The 25,768-nt window shown below is 45.5% G+C and overlaps 2 protein-coding genes across 3 annotated transcripts; one reads left to right on the top strand and one right to left on the bottom strand.

The window, feature by feature from the left end:
- On the top strand, positions 1 to 25,619 carry LOC119375527 (hydrolethalus syndrome protein 1 homolog). Of its 2 annotated transcripts, none has more exons than XM_037645722.2 (9): positions 1 to 267; positions 13,670 to 13,781; positions 13,865 to 13,947; positions 20,627 to 20,973; positions 21,568 to 21,626; positions 22,200 to 22,294; positions 22,405 to 22,459; positions 22,970 to 23,151; positions 25,163 to 25,619. In XM_037645722.2, the coding sequence occupies exons 1-9, from the start codon at positions 145 to 147 to the stop codon at positions 25,214 to 25,216; spliced, it is 1,110 nt and encodes a 369-aa protein (XP_037501650.1). In that variant the 5' UTR covers positions 1 to 144; the 3' UTR covers positions 25,217 to 25,619. The 2 variants fall into 2 exon arrangements, with proteins under 2 accessions (XP_037501650.1, XP_037501651.1); XM_037645723.2 differs by lacking the exon at positions 1 to 267 and adding an exon at positions 13,446 to 13,550 and having other exon boundaries at positions 25,163 to 25,613.
- On the bottom strand, positions 11,047 to 12,909 carry LOC119375526 (leukocyte elastase inhibitor). The gene is made up of 2 exons (XM_037645721.2): positions 12,314 to 12,909; positions 11,047 to 11,601 (listed from the first exon to the last, which is right to left on the bottom strand). Exons 1-2 carry the CDS (start codon positions 12,899 to 12,901, stop codon positions 11,047 to 11,049), a joined length of 1,143 nt encoding a protein of 380 aa, XP_037501649.1. The 5' UTR covers positions 12,902 to 12,909.
- Positions 25,620 to 25,768: the final 149 nt, after the last annotated feature.

Raw genomic sequence — 25,768 nt, forward strand, 5'->3', positions numbered from 1 at the left:
ACCAGCCGCCTGTACAGAGACCGGAACTGCCCGGTCCTCAAGTCGTACGAGACCTTCCTGCACGACACGTACGGCAATGACATCGTGCACTCCGTGGACTTTGCCGAAGGTTTTCTCGAGGTGCGCGACGAGGTCAACGAGCGGATGGCCATAGGGACGGCGGGCAAGATACGCGAACTACTCACGCCGGACTGCATCGGCCCTAGGACGCAGCTGATGATCATCACAGGTGCCTACTTCGACGGTGCCTGGGAGGCGCCCTTTCAGGTATACCTCCGAAGGCAGGTTACAGGTTGCTCAGCCAGCAAGTGTTCACAGGGTTCTCCATTTGGGGTGGGGGCAAAGTTCAATTCCCAGGATTTGGGGACATCTCTACATAGCGCCATCTCTCGGTGGCAGCAACGGCATCCTGCCCTAACTGAATGGGAAATAAGCGACAAAAAATCATATCTATTGAAAAAAGCTAGTTATCAAAAACGACTCTGCGTTCTATACAGCAGAGACCTACTGGAACATTCTGGCAAAATTGCAGTATCGCACTACAAAGCGTGTGGCTTCCCAGGACAATTCAAGACCGCCCGTTAGAAACACATGGGGCCCCATTGTTAAACACTCTGGCAAGTCACGTGGTTTGTAGTGCGATACTGTAATTTTACCAGAATATTCAAATAAGTCTCTAATGTATAGAACCGAGAGTCGTTTTTGATAACTAGCTTCTTTCGTAAGATATTTTTTTCGCCTATTGCCCATTCAGTTACGGCAGGCCACCGCTGTAATCGACCAGAGATGGCGCTACGTGCACATATCCCCAAATCCTAGTCATGATCGCAGTGCCCCCCACCCCGTTGATCGAGTCCAAAAAACATGCTTCATCATGGATGAAAAAAAAAAAGAAAAGCGACGACGGGCTTCTCACAATAGCCTGCCTTTGGTTTAAAGATGGGAGGTAAACAGTTCTTGGAATGCATCATCAGGGAGGGGGAGGGGGGTGCAGTACCCTGCTCTTTAATTAATGACGGGACAGCCCGACTGAATGGTGCCCCTCAGGTAATTAGAGGGTGAGGGCCGCCGCCCTCCTCCCCCTGCCCAGCCCCGTGCTTACGCCAATGGCTAAGCTTACTGGGTATTCAAAGCATCTATTGAATTATCTCGGTTATATCCGCGGCATCCAAAGGGATCCCCGCCGACCTGCCCTAAGCAGCGCAACCAACTTCTGGACCCCTTCCCCTCTTCTGGACGCTATAAAGTGTCAATCAATCAATCAATCAATCAATCAATCAATCAATCAATCAATCAATCAATCAATCAATCAATCAATCAATCAATCAATCAATCAATCAATCAATCAAACAAACAAACACTCCGGGAGTGGTACTCTGAGCGCTGTCTGAAATTTCGCCATATTGCGAAGTTGTCCAACGGAGGCAGTATGAGCCGATCGGAGAGGATGTACAGCACCGTAGGCAAATCGCCTGGACAAAAGCGCGAACTCGAGATTATAGCGTCCCTAAAGTCTCGTTGTAGGTATATCGAGCGGTAAGATGCGTCTTGACCATATTTGTCTGATCATGCAGAAGCTACTGTGGTAAATGTTATTTGCATAATGTGAGAAACAGATTTTCCGCAATGGATTCCAGTTTTTTACAATTTACGCGTATAATTACAATTTATCCCCCATATATAACTCCAGGAATGCAGATCTTTTAGCTTTATGGCCAGAGAGACAACTATGAAGACACCTGTCCCGTTAGATTGGTAGAACACTAGTCATTGCGGCGACTACAATTCCTTCGGCGAGCAGCGGACGAGCTTGTGGCTCCTGTTGGCGACTTTATGTATGGCCGGGAACCTAAGCCATAAATATAGGCATAACGTCTACGGGTGACTAGGGCACTTCGACACAACCATAAAAAAACTGTATTCAATGCAGCCAACATTTACGGGACCCGACGACTTCCACGTGGACGGTCACACGGTCGTTCGCGTGGACATGATGAACCAGATGCACTCGTTCGGCATAGCCCACTGCGACCAGCTGCAAGCCACGGCGCTCGAGATGCCCCACCTGGGCGGAAAGACGAGCATGGTCCTCATCCTGCCAGACCAGATGGACGGCCTGTCGCGCCTTGAGGAGAACCTGACCGCGCAGCGACTGTCGGACCTCTTGCACGGCCTGCGCGAGCGGCCCAATGTGATGGTCAAGATGCCCAAGTTCGCGGTCGTGCTCAGTCGCGGACTGCGACGCGCCCTCACGGACCTGGGAGTGCGCGAGCTGTTCACGCCGAAGGCCAACCTATCCGGCATATTCAAGGCCGGAAGCACAGCCTTGGACGACATCTTCCACGGGGCCTTCTTGGAGGTGAACGAGGAAGGCGCCGAGATGCCCCCGCCTTCCTCGGACGAGGCCGTGCTCGGAGGCGGCCCTGGAGTCGGGGACATCACACACTTTGTCGTGAACCACCCGTTCATGTTCATCGTCGGTCTCCGACGGGAGAAAGTTTTCTATCTGATGGGATCCGTGAGAAGACCATGATTAATCTCACTGGTCCTCGTGCATCCCGAGCACGGACTGGGGACAGTATTCCCTAGTACAGCATTCTGCGAGGCGTCGAGGAAGAAGGCAGGCCGTCGGCAGTGGTCCTTCCGCGTGGCTCGGCATTTCTGCCAACGAAGACATCAAATCCTTCGGGAATTCGCTTACGCGGCGTAATAAATCGAACATATGTGCCCTTAATTAAGGAAGGCAAAGCTCAGGCGTCCTCAGTTTTGGTCAGAGTGCAGAGATTGGGCATTCCGTCTTTCTGACGCCCTGTCGTTCTGCCTCTCTTGAGTAGTTGTGCGTCCTGCTTACTCCGAGTTAAAATGCGCCAACGAGCCCAGCAACAAGTTGCATAACATTTTCTCGGTCAGCTTCGAGAGCCTTCGATCCTCCACCAATATCTTGAATACTTACACATGCGTGTGTCACGCCTTATCAATTTCGGAATGGCTGCGCGTGCTTTAAAGCTCGCCAACCTCTATACGAAGAACTGTGCCGCATTTCACCATCAGCGCCCAGCCATAGCGCGTTACCCTGGCCCAGGTAACGCGGACGCTTTAAACCTATCAGTAATTATAGATTGTCATAATGCATCAGCAGCAGCTCTGCCATAGCTTTCCTAATGGTCTGGCTTGCGCGAGGGTTTTCGTATACCTTCAATATAGCAGTGAACAGAACGTCATGGCCCTTGGTTTGCCAGATGTTGCCCATATTCTGATCACAATCTCCAGAGAAGTTCGTGCTGATGTAGACTGGTGTTTAATAAATCACACCATCTCCCGCTAAAGGGGACCATGAGGCGATGCGAAGCAGTGTTTCGGCATCTAGAGCCCGCGTTTCAGAGGTAGAGTGGAGAGGGGGAAAGGGTAGAGGGGGAAAAGGGGAGGGGAGAGGAGGAGTGGAGATGGGAATGGGAAAGGGAAACGAGACGGGGAAGGGGAGAGGTGATGTGGAGAGGGAAAGGGGTGAGAGGGAAGGAGAGGAGAAGTGGAGAGGGTTTGCGCATGCGCAGTAAGGGTGGTCACGCTGCACACCACCACCACCACCACCGGATTGAACTCCGCTATAAGATGCTTCACATCTAAAAGCAACAAACTGTCCGTGTTGTCAAAAGGAGTATCCCTCTCGAGGTATTTGTAGCGCCACGCCAGTGGCGGCCAGCAGGCAGGAGTAGAAAACGACGAGCGCCAGTGGCTCGTCCCGCGAGGCGATTAGAACGTTCTTTGAATTAAATACTTATGAAGCTAGAGACAAACGCTGTAACTTTAGACTAAAACAGAAAAAAAAAACATAGCTAATACTTGAAAATTCCATAGAGATCCTGCTGCCCGGTTCTTGGCCCATCCCCCTTTGCGGGTGAGCGCCATCAGCAAGAGATCATCATCATCATCATCACCATCATCATCATCATCAACAACAACATCATCACAGCACTCTCCTCTCTTTTTTTTCACCAATTCTACTGCCGCACGTTTTGTGGGCGAACCCCCGTGGTGGTTTGAGCCATTCTTCGAGGAACCAACCAATCAACCAATTTGGGATGATGATTATCAAAGCTTTATTTCTCCCGAAAGAGGGGACCGACCAATCTGGGAGTTCGGCTGGCTGGACGCCACGGCCAACGCTCCTCTTCGGCCTCTCGCCTCCTTCCTCCGCCGTCCACCTTGGTCTCCTCAATGAAGTAGCGACGACGGCACGTCCGCGTCGGCCGCCGTTGTGTCGCAACATACTTTTCGGATGACGCAACACACCTGAGAAGTATTTCGATAAATGCGTGCCCATTAGCCTTTATGAGAACTAACAGACAATAACGCCAAGGAAAGTACAGGGGGTGTTATCTGTAGTATTTAGAATATAAATGTGAAGAAAGTAAAGTGGACGAAAAGATGACTTGCCGCCGGCAGGGACCGAACCTGCGACCTTCGAATAACGCGTCCGATGCTCTACCACTGAGCTACGGCGGCGGTCATCCTCCCGTCCACTTTCTGGGGTATATATGTTGATATAAACCTAGGAGTGTTAGTCAGCGCCAATCGCAGCCATGGCGGCGAGTGTGGAACACTCTTTTTTTGCCTGTTGGCGTCACGTAGCACGTGATCTCTTTACGAGCTGGCAGCTGACCAATAATCCCTCGCATACTACCTGAAGGCATTAAGTCTGCCAGGACGAGACCCTCGCTATGAATGAAGGAAAGCAGATGATTTTTCAAGGGCTCGTTTATCTTTGTTAGACACAATATTAATGAGAACTAACAGACAATAACGCCAAGGAAAGTACAGGGGGTGTTATCTGTAGTATTTAGAATATAAATGTGAAGAAAGTAAAGTGGACGAAAAGATGACTTGCCGCCGGCAGGGACCGAACCTGCGACCTTCGAATAACGCGTCCGATGCTCTACCACTGAGCTACGGCGGCGGTCATCCTCCCGTCCACTTTCTGGGGTATATATGTTGATATAAACCTAGGAGTGTTAGTCAGCGCCAATCGCAGCCATGGCGGCGAGTGTGGAACACTCTTTTTTTGCCTGTTGGCGTCACGTAGCACGTGATCTCTTTACGAGCTGGCAGCTGACCAATAATCCCTCGCATACTACCTGAAGGCATTAAGTCTGCCAGGACGAGACCCTCGCTATGAATGAAGGAAAGCAGATGATTTTTCAAGGGCTCGTTTATCTTTGTTAGACACAATATTAATGAGAACTAACAGACAATAACGCCAAGGAAAGTACAGGGGGTGTTATCTGTAGTATTTAGAATATAAATGTGAAGAAAGTAAAGTGGACGAAAAGATGACTTGCCGCCGGCAGGGACCGAACCTGCGACCTTCGAATAACGCGTCCGATGCTCTACCACTGAGCTACGGCGGCGGTCATCCTCCCGTCCACTTTCTGGGGTATATATGTTGATATAAACCTAGGAGTGTTAGTCAGCGCCAATCGCAGCCATGGCGGCGAGTGTGGAACACTCTTTTTTTGCCTGTTGGCGTCACGTAGCACGTGATCTCTTTACGAGCTGGCAGCTGACCAATAATCCCTCGCATACTACCTGAAGGCATTAAGTCTGCCAGGACGAGACCCTCGCTATGAATGAAGGAAAGCAGATGATTTTTCAAGGGCTCGTTTATCTTTGTTAGACACAATATTAATGAGAACTAACAGACAATAACGCCAAGGAAAGTACAGGGGGTGTTATCTGTAGTATTTAGAATATAAATGTGAAGAAAGTAAAGTGGACGAAAAGATGACTTGCCGCCGGCAGGGACCGAACCTGCGACCTTCGAATAACGCGTCCGATGCTCTACCACTGAGCTACGGCGGCGGTCATCCTCCCGTCCACTTTCTGGGGTATATATGTTGATATAAACCTAGGAGTGTTAGTCAGCGCCAATCGCAGCCATGGCGGCGAGTGTGGAACACTCTTTTTTTGCCTGTTGGCGTCACGTAGCACGTGATCTCTTTACGAGCTGGCAGCTGACCAATAATCCCTCGCATACTACCTGAAGGCATTAAGTCTGCCAGGACGAGACCCTCGCTATGAATGAAGGAAAGCAGATGATTTTTCAAGGGCTCGTTTATCTTTGTTAGACACAATATTAATGAGAACTAACAGACAATAACGCCAAGGAAAGTACAGGGGGTGTTATCTGTAGTATTTAGAATATAAATGTGAAGAAAGTAAAGTGGACGAAAAGATGACTTGCCGCCGGTCATCTTTTCGTCATCTTTTCGTCCACTTTACTTTCTTCACATTTATATTCTAAATACTACAGATAACACCCCCTGTACTTTCCTTGGCGTTATTGTCTGTTAGTTCTCATTAATATTGTGTCTAACAAAGATAAACGAGCCCTTGAAAAATCATCTGCTTTCCTTCATTCATAGCGAGGGTCTCGTCCTGGCAGACTTAATGCCTTCAGGTAGTATGCGAGGGATTATTGGTCAGCTGCCAGCTCGTAAAGAGATCACGTGCTACGTGACGCCAACAGGCAAAAAAAGAGTGTTCCACACTCGCCGCCATGGCTGCGATTGGCGCTGACTAACACTCCTAGGTTTATATCAACATATATACCCCAGAAAGTGGACGGGAGGATGACCGCCGCCGTAGCTCAGTGGTAGAGCATCGGACGCGTTATTCGAAGGTCGCAGGTTCGGTCCCTGCCGGCGGCAAGTCATCTTTTCGTCCACTTTACTTTCTTCACATTTATATTCTAAATACTACAGATAACACCCCCTGTACTTTCCTTGGCGTTATTGTCTGTTAGTTCTCATTAATATTGTGTCTAACAAAGATAAACGAGCCCTTGAAAAATCATCTGCTTTCCTTCATTCATAGCGAGGGTCTCGTCCTGGCAGACTTAATGCCTTCAGGTAGTATGCGAGGGATTATTGGTCAGCTGCCAGCTCGTAAAGAGATCACGTGCTACGTGACGCCAACAGGCAAAAAAAGAGTGTTCCACACTCGCCGCCATGGCTGCGATTGGCGCTGACTAACACTCCTAGGTTTATATCAACATATATACCCCAGAAAGTGGACGGGAGGATGACCGCCGCCGTAGCTCAGTGGTAGAGCATCGGACGCGTTATTCGAAGGTCGCAGGTTCGGTCCCTGCCGGCGGCAAGTCATCTTTTCGTCCACTTTACTTTCTTCACATTTATATTCTAAATACTACAGATAACACCCCCTGTACTTTCCTTGGCGTTATTGTCTGTTAGTTCTCATTAATATTGTGTCTAACAAAGATAAACGAGCCCTTGAAAAATCATCTGCTTTCCTTCATTCATAGCGAGGGTCTCGTCCTGGCAGACTTAATGCCTTCAGGTAGTATGCGAGGGATTATTGGTCAGCTGCCAGCTCGTAAAGAGATCACGTGCTACGTGACGCCAACAGGCAAAAAAAGAGTGTTCCACACTCGCCGCCATGGCTGCGATTGGCGCTGACTAACACTCCTAGGTTTATATCAACATATATACCCCAGAAAGTGGACGGGAGGATGACCGCCGCCGTAGCTCAGTGGTAGAGCATCGGACGCGTTATTCGAAGGTCGCAGGTTCGGTCCCTGCCGGCGGCAAGTCATCTTTTCGTCCACTTTACTTTCTTCACATTTATATTCTAAATACTACAGATAACACCCCCTGTACTTTCCTTGGCGTTATTGTCTGTTAGTTCTCATTAATATTGTGTCTAACAAAGATAAACGAGCCCTTGAAAAATCATCTGCTTTCCTTCATTCATAGCGAGGGTCTCGTCCTGGCAGACTTAATGCCTTCAGGTAGTATGCGAGGGATTATTGGTCAGCTGCCAGCTCGTAAAGAGATCACGTGCTACGTGACGCCAACAGGCAAAAAAAGAGTGTTCCACACTCGCCGCCATGGCTGCGATTGGCGCTGACTAACACTCCTAGGTTTATATCAACATATATACCCCAGAAAGTGGACGGGAGGATGACCGCCGCCGTAGCTCAGTGGTAGAGCATCGGACGCGTTATTCGAAGGTCGCAGGTTCGGTCCCTGCCGGCGGCAAGTCATCTTTTCGTCCACTTTACTTTCTTCACATTTATATTCTAAATACTACAGATAACACCCCCTGTACTTTCCTTGGCGTTATTGTCTGTTAGTTCTCATTAATATTGTGTCTAACAAAGATAAACGAGCCCTTGAAAAATCATCTGCTTTCCTTCATTCATAGCGAGGGTCTCGTCCTGGCAGACTTAATGCCTTCAGGTAGTATGCGAGGGATTATTGGTCAGCTGCCAGCTCGTAAAGAGATCACGTGCTACGTGACGCCAACAGGCAAAAAAAGAGTGTTCCACACTCGCCGCCATGGCTGCGATTGGCGCTGACTAACACTCCTAGGTTTATATCAACATATATACCCCAGAAAGTGGACGGGAGGATGACCGCCGCCGTAGCTCAGTGGTAGAGCATCGGACGCGTTATTCGAAGGTCGCAGGTTCGGTCCCTGCCGGCGGCAAGTCATCTTTTCGTCCACTTTACTTTCTTCACATTTATATTCTAAATACTACAGATAACACCCCCTGTACTTTCCTTGGCGTTATTGTCTGTTAGTTCTCATTAATATTGTGTCTAACAAAGATAAACGAGCCCTTGAAAAATCATCTGCTTTCCTTCATTCATAGCGAGGGTCTCGTCCTGGCAGACTTAATGCCTTCAGGTAGTATGCGAGGGATTATTGGTCAGCTGCCAGCTCGTAAAGAGATCACGTGCTACGTGACGCCAACAGGCAAAAAAAGAGTGTTCCACACTCGCCGCCATGGCTGCGATTGGCGCTGACTAACACTCCTAGGTTTATATCAACATATATACCCCAGAAAGTGGACGGGAGGATGACCGCCGCCGTAGCTCAGTGGTAGAGCATCGGACGCGTTATTCGAAGGTCGCAGGTTCGGTCCCTGCCGGCGGCAAGTCATCTTTTCGTCCACTTTACTTTCTTCACATTTATATTCTAAATACTACAGATAACACCCCCTGTACTTTCCTTGGCGTTATTGTCTGTTAGTTCTCATTAATATTGTGTCTAACAAAGATAAACGAGCCCTTGAAAAATCATCTGCTTTCCTTCATTCATAGCGAGGGTCTCGTCCTGGCAGACTTAATGCCTTCAGGTAGTATGCGAGGGATTATTGGTCAGCTGCCAGCTCGTAAAGAGATCACGTGCTACGTGACGCCAACAGGCAAAAAAAGAGTGTTCCACACTCGCCGCCATGGCTGCGATTGGCGCTGACTAACACTCCTAGGTTTATATCAACATATATACCCCAGAAAGTGGACGGGAGGATGACCGCCGCCGTAGCTCAGTGGTAGAGCATCGGACGCGTTATTCGAAGGTCGCAGGTTCGGTCCCTGCCGGCGGCAAGTCATCTTTTCGTCCACTTTACTTTCTTCACATTTATATTCTAAATACTACAGATAACACCCCCTGTACTTTCCTTGGCGTTATTGTCTGTTAGTTCTCATTAATATTGTGTCTAACAAAGATAAACGAGCCCTTGAAAAATCATCTGCTTTCCTTCATTCATAGCGAGGGTCTCGTCCTGGCAGACTTAATGCCTTCAGGTAGTATGCGAGGGATTATTGGTCAGCTGCCAGCTCGTAAAGAGATCACGTGCTACGTGACGCCAACAGGCAAAAAAAGAGTGTTCCACACTCGCCGCCATGGCTGCGATTGGCGCTGACTAACACTCCTAGGTTTATATCAACATATATACCCCAGAAAGTGGACGGGAGGATGACCGCCGCCGTAGCTCAGTGGTAGAGCATCGGACGCGTTATTCGAAGGTCGCAGGTTCGGTCCCTGCCGGCGGCAAGTCATCTTTTCGTCCACTTTACTTTCTTCACATTTATATTCTAAATACTACAGATAACACCCCCTGTACTTTCCTTGGCGTTATTGTCTGTTAGTTCTCATTAATATTGTGTCTAACAAAGATAAACGAGCCCTTGAAAAATCATCTGCTTTCCTTCATTAGCCTTTATGTGATCTGTACTCTCAGTAGGCACCATTGGCCGCTTCTACAGCTCACGCTGTCGCTGTGTTGCGCGCAGTACGGGGATCTTTTCCTTCAATGCATGAGTGGTTGATATAGATGAAGAATGTGAAAAGAAGGGACATGTTGTGCGACAGCGCACATGACCATCTAGCACCGCATCCTTAAAGGGACACTACAGTGAAACAATGAATGTGATTGATTAAACTGTACTCTGACAACTATGCCGTTAATTTCACCATTATGTGTCTATTAGAGAAGAAAATCAAGGTCAAATGTTTCATTTTTAAATTTCGTGCCGATATCTCCGCACCTGACGTCACGGATTTCGAAGTGCATTTTTCGTATTTTGGAGACATTTGCTCGACTAAACTTCCTTAAACTTGGTATGTTAAATGTCTGTGGCCCCCTCAGAGGACAATGTATGTCACTTTTTCCCCGATTAGGACTACGTATGTGCCGTCGAAATATGTGACGTCATAGCGTTGGGTACGGGAATTTCGAGGTGACGCCGCCACCCCATTTCCTTTTTGCGCTTTTTCTCGCTTACCAATCGTCTCCTCGCGGTAAGAGCGGTGTTTTCGGTATTGTGAAATTTTCATTTACTAACACGCAAGAAATTGTCTTTCTCTTTAGTGTCCTTTTAAAATCCAGCACGGAGGCTTGAAAGGAACCCACAAGTTGTGCGATTTTCTACGTTTTGCACTCTACAAATAAACTGGCTGCCATGGCTGAATTGCACGGCCTCTGGCCTGTCCTTCTTGCAAACTGGAAACGTTGTGACAAGACCGGCTGAATTCAGCATATATGCTCCTCAAACATACTTGAAGACATCGCCAGCCAGCTGTCAAAAATAATCTTGTAGCGTTACGGTGGCGCCCGAAGTCGCCATGATACTCAAGAACATAACATACGAGTACATACAGTAAATGCGTAGTTTGTATATATTTTTGCAATATTTGCAATACGCACGCAAGCTTAGGCGCACACACACAAATAGCTAATCACGGATGACGCACCGAACTCATAAAAATGATCACATCCGACTTGCTCTTCAACACGAGCAGCATGAACGGATGGTCTACAACGAAGTCAGTCTTTTCCATCGTTGTCGGAGACGAAACCGAAGATTCCATCGCCATCGCGGGCGTGGCTACCGCGGGCTCCGTGCCGTCTTCGTCAACCCTCAAGTACACCTTGTGGACCATATCGGACACGACGGGACTGCCCGATCTGAACATGCCCGAGAGGTCACACTTGGCCGAAAACAGATCGTTCGCGCCCATGGCCGTCAGGGTGTCCTTGAGACGCAGGCACTGCTGAAGCAAGAGCTTCGGCATGGTCACTTCGACGTTGGGCGACTCCTTGAGGCCTGCCAAGATGTTGGACAGCTTGCAGTGAGACAAGTGATGCTCCAGGTGGGACAGGCCGTCGATTTCGTTGGGCAACAGAACGACCATGGAGCTCCGGCCACCCCTGTAGGGCATCTCGATGGCCCTGACCCTGAGCTCGTCGTTCTGTGAGATGGCGAACGCCTGCTTCTGACACATCATGTCCACCTGGATAATAATATAATAATGATTGCTGGGGTTTTACGTCCCAAAATCATGATATGGTTATGAGAGACTCCGTCGTGGAGGGCTTCGGAAATTTCAACCACCTGAGGTTCTTTAGAGGGACACTAAAGAGAAAAACGATGTTTCTCATATTAGTAAATTACTCTTTTTCAATTCATAAATCACCACGCTTGCCGCGAGAAGACGCTTGGTAAATGAGAAGATGCACAAAAAGAAGATGTGGGTGGCAACGCCACCTTGAAATTGCCGCACCAAACTTCGTGACGTCATAGATATTGACGGCATCTACTAGGTCTCACATAGTTGCTAATTAGTAAAAATGAAGTGCATTGTTCTCTGTGAGGGCCATAGACGTTACATACCACGTTTCAGAAAATTTCCTTGAGCGAATATTGCCGAAATATGAAAAATACGCTTCGAAATCCGAGAAGCCACGTGCGGTAATTCGGCGTGAAATTTAAAAATCATACTTCGAGGTTGATTTTCAAAGTTATGGCGAAATTAACGATACTTGAGTTTTCAGAGTACAATTTATCAGTCTAAACTACTTTATTGTTTCACTTTAGTGCCATTGTTTGCTTTAGTGTCCCTTTAACGTACACCTAAATCTAAGCACACGGACCTCTACCATTTTGCGTCCATCGAAACGCGGCCACCACGGCCAGGACTCGAACCCGCGACCTTCTTGTCATACCTGGATCTTGGTCCTGGAGTTGACGTTGAAATCGCGACGTGACGTCGAGCAGGCCGGAAAGGGCGACTCCCAGAGTCCCCTGAAGTAGACGGCGTTGACCAGGAGCACTTCCGTAGAATGGCCGACGCTACCGGGAGCCAAGAGATCCACTATCTTGGTCTCGGTGACGGTCTTCACCCAGTCGTTGATCTCGCCGCGAACGGTTTCGCTGTGCTTCTCGAAGTCGACCGAGACGATGGTCGACACGTACGTCGAGTTCAGGAAGGTCTTGTACTCCTCCGCGACCGGAAACTTGAGGTCGCAGTAGATGCGATTGGCGAAGTGGAACTGCAGCTTGTGCGAGTGGCTGGACAGCTTCGGCAGGAACGACGCGAAGTGCTCGTGCAGCTTGCCGTCTTTGCTGCGCAGCGCTGCCAACAGCTCGTCCCCCGTGTTTCCACGCGTTCCGGCGAGCGTCATGGACAGGGCGGCCGCGATACTGAATGGCGAAGAGGTGACGTTCTGTTTTTTGTCTCTTCTGGAGCGCAGCAATTCCCTATGCAGGTCCACGGAAAAGTGCACTATCATGCGGCTCAGGGACTTGGGCATGACTGCAGACGTCGGGACCTGCGGAGGAGAATCGAAGTGCACTAAGACCACATAGTCGACATGTGCGAATCCGAGTGGTTTATTCTATTCATCATTTTTTTTCCCCAGATAATCATCGTTCCTTTGGAACACTAGAGGCAGAAGACGTAGCGTCACTGGTGTGCTCTCAATTACCAAACAAACCGTACCGTCAAAGCAGTATTAGGATTCTTTAAATACGTACCTACTTGAGAAGGCAAAAGCTAGTAGCCGGGAATGCTTCGTGAAAATTCCTTCTTCTGCTGGAACGATTGTGTGCACGCGCACCCGTTAGCTGCCATGCACGAGCGTTCGGAATTCGCGCCTTTAATGATGATGATGACCATTTCTGGTGGCGCTCGCGTCTTTCGCTTTTGTTCTTTTTTTGTGTGTAAATGACAAATTCACGAAAATATTTATACGAAACTTCTTTGATATTTGTTGACTATTCTAATTACGATGAACTTCATTGGCTAAAGATAACGGACGTTCATCAGCACTACACGCAGATTTTACCGTCATTTCGATTGCTTGGCTGAACTTGGCTAAACGTAGCGCAATGTTGGGTAGAGTGTCTGGCCACAAAGATCGCGGTTGTTTAAAAATGGACGCTCGCACTGGATCCTCAAACGTAAGTAGCCGTAGCGGAAATTTTCTTTTTTTTCTGCCTATTTGAAGGGCTAAAAGGTGGCCGAGACCTTTTAGCAGTTTTGTCTCATTTTTCCTCGTCTCCACCACCAACGCTGACAGGTTGTGTCGTTCGAGGACAGCGTTTACTTGTCGGACGACGAAGTCAGGAGCGAACTGCGGAAACACGGTTACGGCGAGGTCCCCTACTCAGTTCTCCAGCAGTTCAAGCGCGGTAAGTATTGTCATGGACATTTTAGACTTATGCAGTCTTGTGTTTGGCTGAATGACTTAGGTTGTATGTGTTCATTTTCCTAGACTTCCAAAGGCGTATTCGTGAGGAAATCCGCAAGCAAGTCAACACGTCAACGCCTCTTTTAAACGGTGCACAGCATGCCAGCGTAAGTACCGGCGTCACGCCGATCGCTATCGAGTACGTCCGGCATTCCTCAACCGTGATTGGCTCCCTTCTGCAGTTTGCGCTAAGAAACCAACCGCGATCGAAAAATTTGCCCGGGTCGGGCCCAGTCGTGGTCAAAAATTATCGTGTGACAACGGCCTCCTTAATGTTAAGTTAGTTTATATAATTAATGAAGTTTGAAGTTTATTGTAACGTCATGAGAATACAAGTGACATGGTACATAAGTAAAAATCCGTAAACAGGGGGTGGGTGCTCAAAGCTCGAGCGCACCCACCTCCTGTTTACGGATTTTTTCATCGCAAGCTTCCATCTTACACTTCCTGCCGTTATTATGGTACATAAGTGTTACAGAAGGAGGTCCAGAAGTAAACACTGTCAGGGGGACCACCTAGCGATATTGTATTGATTGAATACAGGGCAGGAAAGCGGCGAGCAAAATAAAAGCATATTACAAACTGGAAATAAAAAAAAAACGCATATTTTAAAAGCGTGGATTGCAACAATAGTACAGAAAGTCAAACTATAATACACGTTAAACAAATGGACGTGAATTCGAAGTTTACAAGGCATAAAGCAATCCACACAACACAAAAAGCCAGTAAGTAATGCAGTTACTATAGAAAATGACAATGAGAAAGGAGAATGAAAAAAAGGAAACCACGAATGGAATAAGAAAAACGAGAAAGGTGATACCATGAAATGTTAGCATAAAAGTTGAAATAAATGTTTCTTTAATTGTACTTTAAACGTTGTTATATTGTCGCAACTTTTAATGAACATAGGTATTGAATTCCAAAGGTAGATACCACAAAACAGCGCTGTCTGTTTACCATAGGGCGAACGACTGGCCAGAGTAAGCTGTGTTGTAAGGAAAATGTAGTCAAATTAGCATTTATTAGATAACGGGATGAGATACTTTTCAATGCGACGTCATCTGACGCACGCCATATATGAGCATACCTAGTTTCAGTGATATGGAATGATGGATGGGGAGAATGCCGAGATTACTGTAGATGGGCGTAGCAGAGTCTCTCCAGTGACTGAAGGTGATAATCCTTATTGCTTTATTCTGCAAATGAGCAACCTTGGACAGATGAATCCTATAAGTGTTTCCCCAGGAACAGTGCTGGGCAGTATCGAAGATACATGTATCTTAGATACTATGTTAGATACTTGTAGGGTATCTTGTATCTGTATCGCGATACGTCCCACAAAACGAGTATCTGTATCTGTATTTCCGATACATTCAATAATGTATCGAGTATCTTAAGCTACAAGATACTTCTATAGAAATACCACCGAGCGAAATAATAAACGTCGGCTGAACTCCGCTTCACAAGCTGATACTGCTACCACTAAGCCACCAGAATAAAATTAGGCGACAGTGACATTCTTTTATTTTTCTGCCAGAGTGCTTCAGCGAGCACACGCTATTAGGTCTACGCGTCCCCATTGATGGAGCAGTCACGTGATGGCACTCGGGCCATCTCGACAAAAACTAGCGCGCGAAAGTGTACGCGCATCCTGCCTTTTGTTCTCTCGATGTTTACTTTCTTTTTAGTTGTGTCAGTGTTATGTCATTTGTTCGTAGCCACGGTGCTGTGTTGCGTACTCCAATGCGTGCGGCGTCTTCCGCTCAAATTTTGATGACGCTATAGTGTCGTTATCGAAGTTTTTCTCGCGTTGTGCTTCGCTTGCAGTCTCAAGAATGCAAGAATGGAGTTGCTTCGCGTCTCGCTGTTTTCACACATCAGCGGTTAGTGATATCTCATGGATGTAAGCTTCACTTACATACGACGACATTCACTTATATGCAAATGAGATAACAACCGTCGCACCCCCGTTGCCGATGCTAGATGCAGTAGAACAAGCATTTACGTAACCGAACATATTTTGGCGTACTGTAGCTTTCTTCTTCCTGCTGAATTATTCAAGAAGTTCCTTTAAAGGGATACTAAAGAGCAAAACGATTTTTCTCATATTAGTAAAGTACTCTTTCACGATACCAAAAACACCACGCTTGCTGTGAGAAGACGCTTAGTAAGCAAGAAAACACGCAAAAACAAAATGTGGGTGGCGACGCCACCTTGAAGTTTCCACACCATTCGCCGTGATGTCACATATTTTGACGGCGCCTACTAGGGACTACGTAGTTCCTAATCGGTTAAAATGAACTACATTGTCTTCTGAAAGGGCCATAGACTTAACATACTAAGTTTGGGGTAATTTTGTTGAGCCAATGGTGCCAAAATACGACAAGTACACTTTGAAATTCGTGACGTCATCCGGGGTGTTTTCGGCGCGAAATTTAAAAATGAGACTGAACTTCATTTTCTCCTCTATTATTAAACCTATGATGACGAAATTAACGACATTAGAGTTCTCAGAGCACAATTTATCGATCTAAACCGATTCATTGTTTCTCTTTAGTGTCCCTTTAATGATAATTTGACCGTTAGCACAGTGCTCCCTTTGCTGTCCTCCGTTTGCATCCACCCATTTCCTGGGCTTCTGTATAATTTTTGCCCGCCTGTTTACTGTAATATGTCTTTTGTAACCTGTTACTAAATTCCTTCTCTGCTTTATTTTTAATTCTTAACTACCCGCGTCATTGCTACTATTCACATATATAAATTCCACATGAGTTTACTGTTATGTAAAGCCAATGATGAGGACAAAGGTAGAACAATCTGAGCGTGCCCAGAGTATACCGTAACAAAAATTCTGCTTACAATTTAGTAAAATAGCGAAATTGAGTTTGCATCATAATAAATGAATTTATAAAAAAATAAAAAAATGTTAGGAAGGGTATTTAAGAAACATAATACCAAGTACTCTGTTTTTCTCATGCGCGTCCCCACGAGCCGTTTCATGCTATTTTCCATAGGCACTGAGTTTTCTCTTGTCTCACCTTAAGATCTAAGTAGACGATACATCATGCTCTATTGTCATATTTCTTAGGGGTGCCGCCTGTATCGTGTTTATACAGGGTTCTTTACGTAACTGGAACCAAATATTTACAAAGAAGTGGTTAACCTCAACTGAATAAAACGAACGACATGGTTTATCGTCATGTGGTAAACCATGTCGTATTTTTATATAACGCTTAATTTGTTAATTCACTAAGATGAATTATGCAACATGTATAATATTCACTTTAGGGTCAAGTGCGTTTCGTTACTTTGTAGAGGGCATCCGAAAACGACCGATTCAACTTTTTGTGGAAACGTACAGGGAGGATGGAAAGAAACGCGAACAGTACGGCATTTACATTCTGCACTGTTTCGCATTTTTTTTCAAGTGATTTTAGCCTGGATGGTAATAACAGCCAATAGAGTCTTCTATTTTACAATCTAGAACCGTTCTAGCATCTTTTTATTGTCACCAAGGTCGCAGTGTGAGGAAAACAGCGCGCAGCGCTCATCAAATTTCTTTCCGTTCCCACTGTATATGCTACGTAGTGACTTTTGCCGGCGTTTAAAGAAAGCTGGAGAAATATTACCACGTTACTGCCTTCGTGTGCTACCGTACTGCAACGCTCTCAAACGTGCATCGAGCGCAACGACCGGCGAGTTGACCGCGGTAAAGTGAGCGGCCGCTGCTCTAAGCATGGGTTCCACACTGCGTCCACATTTCTGACCGCCGCACACGGCAAGTAAACGCTATCGTCCCTGAGAAGCGATAGGCTCAAGGTTCGCTCGCCGGTTGTTTCGGTGGAAGCACGTTTGAGAGCGCTTCCGTACGGTAGCGCATGAGCGCAGTCACGTGGTTTGATTTCATTCACCACGCTGCATGTATGTCGCCAGAAACGTTTTGTCGGTCGTTTTTAAATGCGCTCTATTACGTGACGAAGCATACTTGGCCCTAAAGGGAATATTGAAAATGTTAAATAATTGCCTTTAGTTAACAAATGCAGCGCAATATAAAAATACTACAGCGAATGCCACATGGCGGTAGACCATATGCCGTCGGTTTCATTCAGTCGCGGTTAACCACTTCTTTTTTAAATATTTGGTTCTGTTTACGTGAAGCTTGTGTACTTATTCACTTTGATGGTTTAATACGGAACCGCCCTGCTATTTTGCTTATATTCGTTTTCATTGTTTAGGTCGCCGTAATTTGTTTTTTACTTTTAGAAATCACCAGGTAGCAGAGCTAGAATTGGGCGTAGTGTGAATAGCAGTGATATCCTGCGACGCTTTGTGCCGCTATACTATACGTCTGAGACGTTTCTGGGTGGCACAGCTCCTCTGGGAGAAGAAATGGTACAAGATGCACGTCAGTGAATATGTTGCTAATGAACGCTTTACGCCAGCTTTGATAAGTAGAATATGAAAACCCATTGCAGTTTTATGTCCTCAATGAATTTTGAGCGCTGACTCTGTAGTTATTGTCTTCACACGATGCATCACAAGAAATATCGCTACCAGCGCTGCTGCTCTACAACTGTCGGGTGACGCGGTAATGTGAAAACGGTAATACGCTTACCGACAAGGTAAGACTGCACAGCGGCAATCACGACATCGTGCTGAGGCTTCGTAATGACGTTCTTGCAAATAGATGGCAACCCGCTAGCTGATCGCCAAGTAGAGCAGCGACACCCATCAATTACAAAAGTGTCAATCAAAAACCACTGACAGCACAGAGTATAAAGAGCTGTCATGTTAAAGAGCCAAACAAATCTGAATAAGTTGTTTCGGAATGAAAGTAGTATACTTTCAGCAAGAAGGATAGAACTTTCAACATACAAACAGGCATTTCAATAAAATTATACATATTTAGTCGCATTAAGAAATTTTCCAGTAAACACTTTTTTTAAATAGGTCTTGCTGCTTCATTATATCGATCTATAATAGGAAATTTGCAGATGTATCGAAGTATCTTAAGATACAATTGGGAAGTATCGTATCAGATACAATTATTGCGCTAGTATCTTGTATGTGTATCCCAAATACTTCTTGCCCGAGTATCTTGTATCGTATCGCGATACAATTTCAAAGTATCTTTGCCCAGCCCTGCCCAGGAAGAAGAACAGTATGTTAAGTGACTATGAATGAAGGCAAAGTATAATGAACGAAGATTGTGCAGTGGAAAGTATGTGCGGGTTTTAATCAGAACACAAATACCAAAGGAAATTTTGGATGAGATGGCGGCAATGTGCTTATCAAGCTTTAGGTGAGAATCAGTGGTAACACCAAGAAACGTGGTTGCGTCGGAGGGATGAATGACATGCGTGTCAATTGATAGGTGTGGCATGAATGGTATAGTTTTATGTGGGGAGTGAAATAGCGTGAATGTAGTTCTAAGTGGGTTAATTATGAGCTGATTATTACAACACATAGAAAATACAAGCTGATTATATGCACATAAAAAAGGAGGGCATTGATGCTTGCGCGATTTTTTTTAATTATACGTCTTTTGTTAGCATCGCACATAGCATACATTTATAGCTCTCCAGCGGACTGATATTAGCGGGTTGATGCTAATTCAACCATAAAATGAAACTAGTTGAATTACAATTGCTGTGCTGATGGTAGGATTGATTCAAAAACTTCATGCTTTCGTTGTGAGAAGTTACTGGCTGGAAATCCTGATTTACAACACATCTGTTGCGAAGTGACCTAGAGACCTAAACCGAGGAAGTACAAGAACGCTGAATATGAATATGCGAAAGACAAAGGTAATGATTAATAGCCTAGCAAAAGATAAAAACTTCATGAGTGGCTATCAAACTGGAGTCTGTACAAGAGTATCTGTACCGTGGGCAATTGTTGTCAGGGGTGCCTACTCACGAAAGGAAAATCTACCGAAGAATAAGGATGGGCTGGAGTGCTTACGGCAGGCATTCCCAAATACTGACAGGCAATTTACCACCCTGTACATGAAGGGGAAAGTGTACAAACATTGTATGCTGCCAGTACTGAGATGTGGGGTGAGAACTTGGAGGATAACAATCAAACTTGAGAAGTTGAGAACCACACAATGTGCCATGGAATGAAAAACGATACGCATGATATCAAGAGACAGGAAGAGAGCAGGCCCTGCCGTGGTGGTCTAGTGGTTATGGTACTCAACTGCTGACCCGCAGGTTGCGAGATCGAATCCCGGTCGCAGTGGCTGCATTTTCGATGGAGGTGAAAATGCTTGAGGCCCATGTGCTTAGATTTAGGTGCACGTTAAAGAACACCAGATGGTTGAAATTTCCTGAGCCCTCCACTACAGCGTCTCTCATAATCAAATCGTGGTTTTGGGACGTTAAACCACAACAATAAATAAAAAGGAAGAGAGCAGAGTGGATTAGAGGACAAACAGACGTAGCTGACATTCCAGCTAACATTGAGAAGAGGTGGACCTGTGCAGGTCACATAATGCAAAGGACAGATAAATTATAATTATTTGACCTTTGCATTACGAGGAAAGGAACGGATACCTAGAGATAGGAGATGTAACCGACGATCACGAAGAGTTAGATGTAGTGACGAAATGGAGAAGTTCACAGGCGTAAAACAGAACCAGCTCGCACAGGACAAGGTAAATTGGAGGTCATTGGGAGAGGCCTTCATCCTCCTGTGGACAGAAAAATAGGCTGAAAATTATGGCGATAATGATTTTGCGAAATTTACGGCCAAGAGGTGTACTCACACGCCTCTCTTTCATAGGAACAATCGAGAGGCTCGGCTTCCAGCACCAAGCAAGCTCGTTTCGAGTCGTCCTCCCTCTTCGAGAACGTCTCGTATTCGTCCTGCTACTCGTCTCCATACTACGAAAGCCACCGCAGTGATAGCTGTGGTAGGTCGGAGAAAGATGTCGCTGCAGCCAAACTACCACCACAACCACCTAGAAAAGTTGTCTCCGCTCTGCGGAATAACGTGAAGCACGAAGCGAGTTCATCCTGCTATTCGACACCTGCCGCTTCACCCTCTGAACAAACGACAGACTCGAGCAAGGGTAGCGATCGCTCCGGCGAGGAACCTGCCCCACGTGTGCTGCATCGAAAAGTATTGAGGTGGGTATGTGACGATTAGTTTCAGGCAGTAATTGGTTTCTAATAACCAATTACTGGTAACAAGTTACGTTTTCAGGTGACTTCTAACTGTAACTTTGTACCTTTTTTTTTCACTTGAGCTACTAAAACAGTTACATTTTATGCATTAAAAGCAACATTATTCCATTTTCATCAAAGGTAACATTATTTCCTTTGCATTAAGGGCAACATTATTCCATTTGCAGTTACTAAAACGCATATAGCTGTGTCTACTAAAGAGTAGTTTTAAGATTGAGTACTGCATCCTTGGATTTGTTAGGTTTCCCTGCATTTGTGCACCTTAGATGTTTGCTGGGAACATGCCCATGTTTGCTAAGGAAAGCACAATCCTTAGGAAGATGTTTGCCTAGGAAAGTTTCTGTTAACGCCCATGATCCCTGTCAAAGAGCTCAGGATGTTGTGATGCTAATTGGGAAATCATTGATTTAGTTTGTTTTTTTACCATAATCTTCGTTAGTGCTTTAAGAGACTTTTAATTACTTAAAAAACGGTATGCATATTAATTATGCCTCCCCCCACATATTCTGTATAACTGCCTCCCTCTTTCACCTGCAGATGCTGTAATGGCCATGCCTACATCTCGGAGCGGTCAACCTTGAGCACGGACTCCCGAGGTAAGTGGTGCATGTGATATTTGCTTCCTATTGGGTGCTATGAATTTAAAAGTCATTACCGAATGTTACGCATTACCAGATCATGCATCATTATTCTTTATCCCATTAACGCTCCTTCACGCCTGCGACTAGCGCTGGTCGCTCAACCATTTGCAAGTAGCGACCAAAAAGCATCTCAAGGTGACTGATGTTCACACCTGCGTGCTACCTATACCCGTCACCACACGGAATTCACGTCTGTTTGCTTTGCCATTGCCTCGTAAAATAGGCTGACGTCCTATTCCTGCGCATCTGATTGGTTCAGAGGTTTATGACTGCAGTCGCGCGACTGAAAAAAATCGAGCAGCAAGCGGCAGAGCCAAAGCAGTCACATCGCGACCAAAGTGGCCATTTGTGACCATTTGCGACCAGTCACTTTGTGACTAACGTGGCCGCACGACCAGTGCTAGTTGCAGGTGTGAACAAGCTTTCATGATGTGTATTAGCTAAATAGGTTATACATTAGTATGCATGTGCGACAGTTTAGTACACATTTTAATTGTAATATGCACATCTTTTCTTGGCTCTGTGAAGACCTTGCAGGCAGTGTTCTGGAGAGCTTTAAGGAAAACTATTCACATTTGGATGGTACTCTGCCAAAGAAGCCAACCACGCTACCCCCCTTGAAGGTTTGTGTCCGTGGTGCATTTTTGTGTTTGATCATGCGACCCCACTCTACTTGTCGCAATAGTACAACACGTGTTATCAAATTGCCCGCAACTTGGCTTTATGTTTGCAGGGGGAACCGATTCAGAAAGATCACATCAAGCCGCCAAAGGCAACCATGCTTTCATGTGAGTTTTAGTAGTACTTGCATTTTTGGTATTCGGGTGCTGTGCCTGGAACATGTACAGGAATTACATTCAGACCGATATTTGTGCATTAGTAACATTTCTTGAACCTGAAATGAAGTTGGTCTCTGGTTACATCTTTTTTTCATGCAACAGGCTATTGCTGCTCGTAAAGACATTAACTGTCAGATTTGTTGCAGGGCCAAAAATGGGTGTAGATAAATTCAAAGCTTTATTTTTATTATCCACTCGGGATTTTTTGAAAAGGCTTTCTCATGGCAAAAATTTTATTTTTGACGTGTTTTTCTGAATAAGTCATTGCGGAAAGACTGTGAACTGTCAATGGAAATTAACGTCCACCTTCACTGAACCACATCCTCAAATGCTCATGATGAAAATAGCAATTGGCTTTAGAGACATCAGTGCAAAGTAAGTGTGTTTTGCAGTTGAAGAATCAATCAACAGCTTGGTGCACAAGGTTCTTAGAACATACAGCTGAGCCTTTGGTTGCAGTGCTCAAGGTTTCGGGCACAAAGGTCACGTGGAACAGAGGACCGCACAAGTGTGACCCCGTGACCCGCTACCACGAGTACAAGGCCTTCTGGGAGCGTCACAAAGCACCGGGCGAAAAGGCCCACAAGCAGCTGAGGTGGAACGTGCGGGCGCAGATGCTACGACGAGACGACGTTGTTGCGGTCAGTATTCGATTGCGCTACAAAATCTGTCTTGCTCCGTGCCTCGACATAATTTTCAAATGTCGGACTTATTCAACATTGGGCCATGACACTCAATTTTTTACCATAATCTGTGTTGTGTTTAATCTTTGTGCATTCACAAACAAAACAAGTGCCGAAATTTTAGCCGATTTGGTGGTGCGTTTAACATATAATTGAATATTTTCATAACACGCGAGCAGCCTGGGAGTCGGGCAGCCCTGGCACACTCACAAGCTGTGACGTAACAAGCTGCTTGCCCTGCAAGCGTCTGCATTTCGGTGAATGATATTGTTTCATAGTCAATTGCGAGTGCAGTCGAGCTATTTCAGCTTTGTTCTTGCCATTGGAATTAAACTATTTGTAGTGGCTGAAATGACGCCACTGCAGCACAGTAGCAACAGACTTACCGCATGTGGTAAGGTGGCTGATTTGGTAAAAGACGACGGTTCCGCTCCAAGCAGCACGTGACGTCACTCACGCCATGGCAAAATGGCAGTTGCCGGCGGTGGGCAGTGCTTATAGCCAGCAACTTCTAGGGCTTGAGAGAACGTACTGTCCCTTCGGTGCGCTATAGGTGTTAAGATTCTAGGGCTTGTTTTGGACTGAAATATTCTTTTGGGACCTATTTTTCATATACGTATAGACATAATGGACCCTCTACTTCTATTCTTTGCTGAAAATTGCAAATTGTTGGTCGACCGTGCCATGGCTCCTTTTGGTAATATATATAACTGAAATTTTCTTTGGGGCCTGGCAGTGAGGGCCCTGGAATCTCTGTCACTGACCTTTTGTAAATGTTATTGCTGCTGCCAGAGCTATGTGTAAAGGACAGATGAACTGGTTTCATCTTACATCCACAATGCGATGCAATTGAAAGCATACTTCACTTCCTTTATGACATTAAAGGGACAGTAAAGAGAAAAGCAATTTTTCTCTTATTACTAAATCACTCTTTGCAATACCAAAATCACCACGCTTGCCGTGAGGAAACGCTTGGTAAGCAAGAAAACACTCAAAACGAAAATGTGGGTGGCGACACCACCTTGAAATTCCTGCATCAGTCACCATGACGTCAGATTTTGACGGCAACTGCTGGGGCTTACGTTGTTCCCAATTGGTAAAAATGGAGTACATTGTCCACTGAGGGCACCACATTAAGATACGAAGTTTCAGGAAGTTTCGTTGAGCCAACGCCGCCAAAATACAAAAAATTCACTTTCAGATCCGTGACGTCACACGCGGAGATTTCGGAGTGAAATTTAAAAGTGAAACTCTGACCTTAATTTTATCCCCTATTAATAAACATATGGTGAAATTGACATCATTAGAGTTTTAGTACAATTTGTGAATCTTCACCAATTCATTGTTTCACTTAAGTGTCTCTTTAACAACGATACTATACACGTAATGAAATCTATCTTTGCCGCAGTTTTCGTCTCGCTGTGGATTTCCATGGAAGCAAAACACTAGAGGCCCATGTACTGTGCAATGTGAGTGCGCATTAAAGAATCCCAGGTGGTCTAAGCTACTCGGAGCACTCTACTATGGCGTCTCTCGTAGCCTGAGTGGCTTTGAGATGTTAAAACTCCATAAATGAACAAACAGCACTCATCTACTGTGAAAGATTTCAGCTGCCTTTTAAAGGTTGTGGCATTGGCAATGTGTCAGAGACATGCTAAATTCTATCTACAATACCGCACTGTTCTTTCATTTGTATTATACTCTCAAACCTCGATATAGCGAACCCGGATATAACGAATTATTGGTTATAACGAAGTAAGTGAGGAATAGTCTTGTCATAGATCTAGTGTTACAAATATATGTTTGTAACGAATTTCTGGATATGCCGAACTTATTTTCGTGTCATGCGACTTTGTTATAATGAGCTTTGAGTGTAATCACACTCCTTTTGTGTAACTACATAATACACATATGAGCATTATTGCTGATTTCACCACAGTGATGCATCATGGCCGCTTTATATTTACAGTGTTCCTGGAGGCCAGCTATAACGAAAGAACCACCTGCCGCATGGCCGAAATGAAGCACATCCTTCATAGCTTTCTTTTTTAGGGCACATAAGATGTATATCATTTTCTTCATCACTTTCGTGGCACATAGTGTACATATATCGCATTTCCAGTGTGATTGTTGGAATGTATGTGCTGCCAGAATCTTAACATTTTGCCACGAATGCTGTAACACAGGGTGCAGTAGGTATTCAAGGACAAGAAAATTAAAAATTCCCATGCCTTCTCTCAAAACTGATCGACTTGCACAATGTTTCATGCAGTATTAAATGAAACTACTATCTTCAAGCTCGTGTCGACAGGCGCAAGCTCCCTTGTGCCTGTCGTGTGTATGTCTCTTCTGTTGTCCGTGTTTTTAGTGCAGCCATGAAACAAGTGTCAAGCTCCTGTTTATTAAAGCTATCACTGGCAGTGATCAGATTTTTTGTATCATTGATGGAGATTTTGTGATGTCATTCACAAAATTTTGTGATGTCATATGAAATTTGATGCTATGAACAGGATACAGATGAGTACTAGTTATGTATATAGCTTTTAATGCATTCTTGAGACAGTATTTCTGGAAC

Source organism: Rhipicephalus sanguineus, chromosome 11 (genome assembly GCF_013339695.2).
Source record: "Rhipicephalus sanguineus isolate Rsan-2018 chromosome 11, BIME_Rsan_1.4, whole genome shotgun sequence".
Taxonomy (NCBI): domain Eukaryota; kingdom Metazoa; phylum Arthropoda; class Arachnida; order Ixodida; family Ixodidae; genus Rhipicephalus; species Rhipicephalus sanguineus.

Excerpts from the sequence above, each read along its gene's own strand:
- LOC119375526 (XM_037645721.2), bottom strand. The coding sequence starts at position 12,901 with ATGCCCAAGTCCCTGAGCCGCATGATAGTGCACTTTTCCGTGGACCTG. Across the intron at positions 11,602-12,313 it reads ACTCCAGGACCAAGATCCAG|GTGGACATGATGTGTCAGAA; the intron begins GTATGACAAGAA and ends ATTATTATCCAG.
- LOC119375527 (XM_037645722.2), top strand. The coding sequence starts at position 145 with ATGGCCATAGGGACGGCGGGCAAGATACGCGAACTACTCACGCCGGAC. Across the intron at positions 268-13,669 it reads CCTGGGAGGCGCCCTTTCAG|GTTGTGTCGTTCGAGGACAG; the intron begins GTATACCTCCGA and ends CAACGCTGACAG. Across the intron at positions 22,460-22,969 it reads AAAGGCAACCATGCTTTCAT|TGCTCAAGGTTTCGGGCACA; the intron begins GTGAGTTTTAGT and ends CTTTGGTTGCAG.